The 8,958-nt window shown below is 54.0% G+C and overlaps 1 protein-coding gene across 1 annotated transcript; it reads left to right on the top strand.

Annotated features, from left to right (window-relative positions):
* The first annotated feature begins 1,056 nt into the window (after positions 1-1,056).
* LOC133052345 (melanoma-associated antigen 8-like) lies at positions 1,057-1,821 on the top strand. The gene has a single exon (XM_061137165.1). It carries the CDS (start codon positions 1,057-1,059, stop codon positions 1,819-1,821), a length of 765 nt encoding a protein of 254 aa, XP_060993148.1.
* The last annotated feature ends 7,137 nt before the right edge of the window (positions 1,822-8,958 follow it).

The raw sequence follows: 8,958 nt of genomic DNA, 5'->3' as shown, positions 1-8,958 counted from the left end.
GGTCTCAAAATGGCAGACGCGACAAACGCGAGTCCTGCCTGGAGTCCAGGCTCCATGCGAGGAAGGATTGAGGCGGTTCGACGGCAACCTGGAGGGATCTTGGCCCTTGCAAGAGGGTCTTGGAGGGCCCAGAGTGGGGTGAGCAGGGTGAGCAGTTTCTTGACCGCTGGCTTAGGGAACTCGGGAGGTGAGGTTTTACGGGCAGAGGTGGAGGCTTCAGGTTGGCAGAGGCTGGACTCCCCAACCCCAAGGTTGGACTGAGCAAACCCCCGCCCCTGTGGCGAGTGCTTGGAGGCCAGGCAGGACATGAGGAGGAGCTGAGGACCGAGCATCTCCCCAGCCTAGGGCCCGCGCGAGGCCCTGGACAGGTGCGGCCGCATGTGGGGCCCCTCAGTGCTTTCTGTTCAGGCTTGTGTCTTGTTTTGAGTTCCCTTCTACTCCTCCAAAGGGGACCGTCCAGGTCATGCCAGGGGAAAGGTGAGCATTACAAGGTACCCACAACACAACTGGGTGTAATCTGAGTGTCCGTCCCCACCTAGCAGCACAGAAGGCCCAGGGCTGTGCCACAGTATAGCCCTTAGATGTCACCTCCACTTCTCTCACAGGAGCTGCAGGAACCAGGAGGCGATGGCAGAGGTCTGAAGCCTGTGTCCTGAGTTCAGACAGGCAGTATCAGGAGTCAAGGTGAGAGGGTGACCTGAAGTGAACCAGAGGCTCCCTATCCCAGAACATGGGTGGGGGGGCCCAGAAGGTCCCAATTCCTCACACTTTTTTGGACCTGGAAAACTCGGGCTGTACTGACCACACCCTGGGGAGCCACCTTCCTTCCTCCTTCGGGTATCCAGGGGACTGGCCTCCCAGGAGGAGCGCTCCTGTGAGGTCTGAGAGAACCCCTCAAGGGGAGAGCTGTAAGTGGACTGTGTCGTACCATCCAGGATGCATTTCTTAGCCCAGGTTGCTCACACCTCCTCTCTCCCAGAGGCCCTTGGTCCCCATCTGTACCTCTGCCTCACTTCCGTGTCTTGTTTCACCTCAGGCATTGTGCTCGTGGTTGAGATGAGTGAGCTCAGCAAACCCGAGGAAGACCTTCAGGACCCAGGCGAGGCCCAGGGCCCTATCGAGGTGCCGCTCTTGGGGGCTGAGGTGGGGGAGTCCGCATCCCACTTGACCTCCTACCCCCCAGCATCCTCCTCCGCTCCTATGGAGGCCTTGCCCCAGGAAATTCTGGATAGGATGATAGGTAAACTGATGAAGTTCCTGCTCCTCAAGTATCGAGCCAAGGAGCTGACCTCCCAGGCGGAAATGCTGAATAAGGTCCTCAGGGATAACCAGGAGCACTTCCCGGTGGTCTTCAGGGAAGTCTCAGTGTGCCTGCAGCTGGTCTTTGGCGTGGATGTGAAAGAGGTGGACCCAGTGGAGCACATCTACATCTTGGTCCCCATCCTGGGCCTCACTTGCGATGAGATGCTGAGCGATGGGGTGGGCCTGCCCAAGGCTGGCTTCCTGGTGCTGGTCCTCAGCATGATCATGCGGTTTGGAGACCCGGCCCCTGAGGAGGCGGTCTGGGGAGCACTCAGCAGGATGGGGGTGTATGTTGGGAGTGAGCAGTGTGTCTTTGGGGAGCTCAGGGAGCTTCTGACCCAAGTGTGGGTGCGGGAGGGATACCTGCGGTACCAGCAGGTGCCTGACAGCCACCCTGTTTGCTATGAGTTCCTGTGGGGTCCCCGGGCCTATGAGGAGACCAGCAAGCGGCAAGTCGTGGCATTTATGCTCAGGGTCAACCAAAGGGCTTTGAGGACCTTCCCATTCCTGTCTGCATAAGATGCGAGGGAGGAGGAATAGGGGGCCTGAGACAGAGCAGCAGCCAGGTTGTTCCTTCTCTCTGTGGTTAAAGAGGGGGTAGTCCGCTTTCTCAAATGTGAGGATCCGGGCTAGTTGGGGGAACCAGTTTGTAGCATCTTTTGGTTCCTGTTCTCTATGATGACATGGGGATTCATCTCTGTTTTCTTTAGAAATTTTTCAAAGTTTGGTTTCAGAGCAGGCTAAAGAAACTTCAATATCTTAGCTTTGTGAATGGTACGGATCCGAGTGTCTCTGATGTTACACAGTTCAAAAACAAGAGTTTTTGTAAGAGAGATTGGAAAGTCTTCCATTTTGTTTTGTGGTCCTGAACAGAATGCAATGGAATCGAAACTAGAAATATTTTGAAAATGTGAACTTCTGTAGCAATAGTATTGTATCGAGAAGAGTTTGATAATAAAAGTAATCCTAGTGAATTCATGCCTATGGCCTTCTTGTCTGTCATTCACAATAACTAAATTATCTCGGTTAATTGAATTTTCCTGGATTATTAAAGAAAGTAGCAGACAATCTGAGACCCCTGCTCATTGGCTCAGTGATTCCAAAGACGTGTACAGATTCTCTGCTCCGTGAAAGGCCATGTTAACAGTGGGGAGACTAGGAGTAGCAGGACACCCCCACACTTACAGCAATGGTCGAGGAACCGCAGTCACATGAGGTCTGTCTTGGGGGTGAGGGGAATCTCTGGAACGGATCATTGCTGTGAGGTGTCCCTTTGCTTCTTGGATAAACCCCAGAGAGATCTCTTTCTAGGGCAGGCAGGAAGGGGTCCTGGCTCTTGTCCCATCGCTGTTGACCACAGGGATGAAATAGGTGTTTTCTACCCACCATCTGCTAGGAATCCTAGAGAAATGTGAATCTTGCTCTTTGATATGTGCCCAGTATTCCCTGTACTAGCCCTCTTGTCTCTGCCTTGGGAAGCTGATCACCAAGTACATTGAAATAACAGTTTCTTTGGTCATCTGGACTTTATGATTTTCACTTGTGAGCATGCTCTATATTTCATTTGGATGAAATGAGTGAAGAGAGGCTGCAAAAGAGGACAGGACCTGCTGTGTGACTAGAATCCTGGGATCTTTGAGTGAGCCGTGCCCAGCTGGAGACACTGCTCTCCACCCCAAAACACAGACACTGAAATTGATATACATTCTCCAGGAGGAAAACACAGAACAGCACTTCTGAGTGGTTTTCTATTCCATTTCTAATTAAGCTGCCAATTGTCTGAGGTGTCCTGAAAACAAAACCGTTTCCAGAGGGGAGAGGGACAGAGTCTGAGATCCGAATAGCATGAGAAATAAGTACTAGCCAGTAAAGATGCAACATCTGCCAGCATCCCTGTGTTCGGGTGGGTCAGAAGTGCGGAGGCAGCAGAGACCCAGGTTAAGGCTGTGCCTGGCATCAAAAGGCAGGAGCGACTTCCGGGCCTAAGGAGGTGTTGAGGTCACTGCAGTGGGGGTGTGGATGGGTGCAGGGGGCTAATGGGGCAGCTATCCATGCTGAGTGCCAGAGAAAAAGGGGAACAGGTGATGTGATTCTGGGCACATATATGGCAGCTGCGAGATAGTCAGTGAATGCTTGGAAAAGCCCCGTGGCCCCAGTTCTTCTCCTGTGAAGCCAGCCGGTTTGAGGAGCCCACGTGTTGGGCTGCACTATTCGCCCGAGGGATGGGATGCAGCTGCCAGGGCCTGGCGGTGATTGCCTCTGTGATGTCGGGACAGGAATCTGTCACAGTGTTGCCCAAGACTGTCCTCCACTCTCCACTGTAGGAAGGGGTCAGCTACTTTGTGGTCCAGGGCTTGTCCGAGAATGTGCACCTCAATAGGATGTGGGATACCTAATCAGCCAAATAGGATGTTTCACCAATAAAACTAAGAAACTTTGCTACTTAGACCATAGTGGACCATAATGTTAGTCGCTCAGTCGTGTCGGACTGTTTGCAACTCCATGGACTTTAGCCTTCCAATCTCCTCTGTCCATGGAATTCTCCAGGCAAGAATACTGGAGTGGGTTGCCATGCTCTTCTTCAGGTGATCTCCCTGACCCATGAATCGATCCCATGTCTCCCACAGTGTAAGCGGAATCTTCATCATTTGAGCTCCTGGGCAAGCCCCATTTCCATAGAAAACCTGTTAAATTTGGGTATGAAGGAGTGTTCCAACAGGACCCAAGCTGCTCCAGGAAATAGAAGCAAGAGCCACTCTTTGCCTCTGCCCTAGCTGGTCTTCCATGCAAAACAGTACTTTCCTTTCTTGCAGCCTCAACTAAGGTCAAGTCCTTGCTTACAATGGCCAATTACAATCAAGATAATTGAAAGCTAATTAAGACCGTGGGTTCTGGATCTCCGGGGCCAGGAAAGAAATTGTAGTTCCATGCGTTTCTTGGGCACCACTTCAAGGGAGTGCGACCAAAGTTCTGCAGGATTCCTAGCAGATGTGGGTAGAAAACACCTCCTTTGCCCCTGTGATCAACAGCAATGCGACAAGAGTCAGGACCCCTTCCTTCCTGCCCCAGAAAGAGATCTCTCTGGGCTTTGTCCGAGATGCAAAAGGCCACCTTACAGCCATGATCCATTTCAGAATTTGCCATCACCCCGAAGACACACTGTCTGCAAGTCTGAGGGCTGCTACCAGCCTGCCTCACCTCGACCACCTCCCACAGAAGGAACCCAGGGTCCTAAAGGCCCAAACCACCTTGGCTCAGGCACTGAACCTCGAGTGCTCCTCCTGGAGCTCCACCGCCCTACCTCGTGTTGCCTTGTTCGGTGCGACTAGGGGAGGTCTCTCCACCTTCCTTGTGTGACTGCGGCTCCTAGAACTTTGCTCGAGGTGTGGGGGTGTCCTGCTTCTCCTAGTGTCCCCACTCCTAACACCGCCTTTCCTGGAGAAGATACTCTGTAAAAGTCTTCAGAGTATATGAGCTAGTGAACAGGGGCCTCAGATTTATTGCCAGCTGCTTCCTTAAATAACCCAGACAAACCCAAATAAAGATAATTTAGTTTTTGAGAATGACACACAAGAAGGACAGATGGATGAATTCATTGCAATTACTTTTATCGTCTAATTCTTGCCCCATCAATATTAGTGCTTCCCTGGTGGCTCAGATGGTAAAGCGTCTGTCTACATTGGGAGACCCGTGTTCCATCCCTGGGTCATGATGTTCCCCTGGAGAAAGAAATGACACCCACCCAAGTGCTCTTGCCTTGAAAATCCCATGGACTGAGGAGCCTTGTTGGCTACAGTCCATGGGGCCGCAAAGAGACAGACAGGACTGAGCGACTCCACCACTCCACCACAAGCTCACATTTCCGAAAAGGTTCTAATTCCATTTCCACTGTGTCCCATTCAGGGTCACAAAACAAAATGGAAGAGTTTCCAATCTCTCACAAAACAGCAAAACCATTGTTCTTGAACTGTGTAAGCACAAACACATATTGATCAACCTCATTCTCCAAGCTAAGACACTGAACTTTATTTAGCCTTTTGCAAAAACAATCAAAGCTTGAAGATTTTCTAAGGAAAACAGATGAATCTCCATGTCATTGTAGAGAACAGGAGCCCACAGATGCTGTGCACTGGTTCCCCCAACTGGCCCGGGCCCTCACTTCTGAGAAGGTGACTACTCCCTCTTCAATCACAGAGGGAAGGATTACCCTGGCTGCTGCTCTGGCTCAGGCCCCCTATTCCTCCTCCCTCGCAGCCTCTGCAGACAGGAGTGGGGAGGCCCTCAAAGCCCTCTATTAGACCCTGAGCACAGACACCATGACTTGCCACTTGCTGGTCTCCACATAGGCCAGGGCACCCCACAGGAACTCATAGCGAGCAGGGTGGCTGTCAGGCACCTGCTGGTATTCCAGGTATGCCTCCCGCACCCACACTTGGGTCAGCAGCTCCCTGAGTTCCCCAAAGAGACAGGGCTCACTCCCAACACACACCCCCTTCCTGCTGAGTACTCCCAAGACTGCTTCCTCAGGGGCCAGGTCTTCACTCTTCATGATCAGGTTGAGGAACAGCACCAGGATGCCAGCCTTGGGCAGGGTCTGCCCACTGCTCAGCATCACATTGCAGGTGAGGCCCAGGGTAGGGACCATGATGTAGATGTGCTCCCTGGGGTCCAACTGCTTTACCTCCAGGCCAACGACAACCTGTAGGCACTCTGCAGCTTGACTGAAGACCACTAGGACATGCTCCTGGTTATTCCTGAGGACCTTCTTCAGCATTTCCGCCTGGGATGTCAGATGTTTGGCCAGATACTACAGGAGCAAGAACTTCATCAAGTTAGCCACAATCTCATTCAGAGCTTCATGGGGCAAGGCCTCCACAAGGGTGGAGCAGGAGACTGTGGGGGAGGAGGCTGTGGGTGATACAGCCTCCCCCGCTCAGCCCCAGAGAGCTGCACTTCCACAGGACCCTGGCCTCACCTGGGTGCTGAAGGTCTTCCTCGAGCTTGCTCAGCTCAGTCATCTTGACCACGAGCCTGATGCCTGGGCTCAAACTACAGAGTGAGGCAGGAGTGAGGCATGGGGGCAAATGGGACAGATGAGGACCATGGGCCTGGATGGTGGATAGACGGGCTGTGAATGGCCTCACCTGAGAACCGCACCCTGGTTGGCCACAGGCCACTTGCAGGTCTCCTCTTGAAAAGTGCTCTCAGACCACACAGGGACATGCCTCTGGAGTGGCCAGTCCCCTGGCTACCTGAAGAAGGAAGTGAGGTGGCTCCCCAGGGTGTGGTCAGCACAGCCCGTGATTTCTGGGACTGACAAGGTAAGGGGATTAGGCCCTTGTGGGGTCCCCTCTGTTCTGGGATGGGCAGCACTTGGTGTCCACTCAGGGCACCCTCGTCACCTTGACTTCTGGCATTGCCTGGACCTCCTCTGTTCACTGACCTCTGGACACGGGCCTCAGATGTCTGCCTTTGCCTACTGCTTCCTACAGCTCCTGTGAGAAATGGAGGGGCACCTCAGTGGTATCCTGTGGCACAGCCCTTAGCATTCTCTGACAGTACAAGGGGTGCACACTGTGAGGGTCCCTCAGTTGTGTGGTGAGAGGTCCCTTCAGAGCTCCCCTTTCGTGCTTACATTTGCCCTGGCACAACCTGGTCCCTCCCCTCTGGGGGCCTGGAGGGAAACACAGAACAAGACCCGAGACTGAAAAGAAAGCGCTGAGGGGCCCCACATGCGGCCGCACCTGCCCAAGGTCTCCTGTGTGGCCTAGGCCAGTGAGGTGTTCGGTCCTCAGCTCCTCCTCATGTCCTGCCTTCCCTCCCAGCACTGACCACAGGGGCGGGGGTCTGCTCAGTCCTCCATTGCGGTGAGGAGTCCAGCCTCTGCCAACCGGAAGCCTTCGGCTGTTCCTGAAATACCTCACCTCCCGAGGTCCCTAAGCCAGAGTTCAAGAAACTGCTCAGCCCACTCTGCACCCTCCAAGACCCCCTTGCAAGGGCCAAGATCCCTCCCTGTTGGGGTCTAACTGCCTTAGTCCTTCCTTGCATGGGGTCTAGACTACACGCAAGACCTGCAAGTGTCCCATCCGCCATTTGGAGTTTCCCCTGCTTTCAAGAGGTCCCCGGTCTCTCTGCCAGGGTCATCAGGCAATGCGGCACGAGGTTATCCTGCCCAGGGACTACCAGGCTTCCCTCTGTTCTGAGATCTGGCTACCCTCAGTCCTCCCTCAGGGTCCTCACCTTGATTTCCAGGAGGACCTAGTCTCTGTCCTCTCCCCACCATAGTCCCTGCTCCTCACACCAAGTCCCCAGCCTCACAGAGCTGGATGTCAGGAACTCAGGACAGACCTAGTGTGCTCTTCTCACCCCGAGGGCTCCCAGGGCCGATGGCAGGGGCAGGGATCTCTGGGGTTCCATCACTCTTTTCTTGGGATCCCTAGAGTTTTCACTTGGGGTCCCTTCAGCCTTCCCTCAGAGACCTCAACTTTATCTCCAGGTACGACTTCAGATTCTCTCCTCTCCCCTACTAACGCCCCAAACCTCATACCAGGAGCCCAGTCTTTCTGATATGCGGATGTCAGTAAGTCATCTCTCTATACTAGGACACCAGTCTGCAATCTGGATATTAGGGAGTCAGCCCCCCATGCCAGGTCCCCAGTCTCTCTGAGACCCAGTCAGGAAATCCAGCATACGTTCATCCACCCAGTGTCCTCCCAGAGCCCACTCTGCTCTTGGGACCAGGGTCCCCTCTGTCCTTCCTCAGTGTCCTCACCTTGACTCTCAAAAGAAAGAAGATCTTTCTCACTGCCCATCTGACGCCCTGACGCTTCTAACAATTGCCTAATGTTTCTGAGATACAGATGCGGAAGTCAGAAGAGGCTGCCAAGCGCTCACCCCACCACCAGGGTGGCCCAGGGCTGACAGTAGGGTCAGGAATCTGTGGGGTTCCTTAATCCTTCCTAAGGAATCTCATCTAGAGCCCTGGCATTCTGGGGATGCCCCTTGTGTTGACCAGAGGCGGGACCCTCACATCAAGTCTCAGGGATGACAGAGGGTGGATGAGCACATGCTGCATTTCCTGACATCTGGGTCTCAGAGAAACTGGGGACCTGGGAAAGGGGGTGTAGCCTCAGGTGAGCAGAGGGAAGATCCCCAGCTCCTCCAGGGTTTCCATTTGAGGACCCTGACGGACGATTGAGTGGACCCTGGACCCAAATCAGAGGAGACCTCAGAAAAGCCTGGAGCTTCTGTTGGTCCTTGGCCGAACTGTGATACGATGAGCCCGAAGTGCATGGTCTCACTTCCTGACATCCGGGTCACTGACTGGGGACGTCACATATGGGGCGGGGCCTCGGGGGGCAGATTCCCAGGTCCTGCAGGGTTGAAGACCTTGAGGACCCTGAAGAGGGACTAGAGGACCCTGAACCCCTAATCAGAGGAGACCTCAGAGAAGCGAATCTCTGTTGGCAGTCCAGGGCAACCGTGGGGGCAGGATGAGTGCCACAGGCATGAGCTGTCTTCCTGACATCCGGGTCTTCAAGAGACTGGGGTCCTGCTATAAGGGGCGGGGCTTCATTTGCGGAGAGGCGAGAATCCAGGTCCTGCGCGGAGGCAAGGTGAGGTTCCTGAAGGAGGACTGTGGGCACCCTGAGTGAG

The sequence above is a fragment of the Dama dama genome, chromosome X (assembly GCF_033118175.1).
Source record: "Dama dama isolate Ldn47 chromosome X, ASM3311817v1, whole genome shotgun sequence".
Taxonomy (NCBI): domain Eukaryota; kingdom Metazoa; phylum Chordata; class Mammalia; order Artiodactyla; family Cervidae; genus Dama; species Dama dama.
This window is presented reverse-complemented; position numbering and strand designations above follow the sequence as displayed.

Excerpts from the sequence above, each read along its gene's own strand:
- LOC133052345 (XM_061137165.1), top strand. The coding sequence starts at position 1,057 with ATGAGTGAGCTCAGCAAACCCGAGGAAGACCTTCAGGACCCAGGCGAG.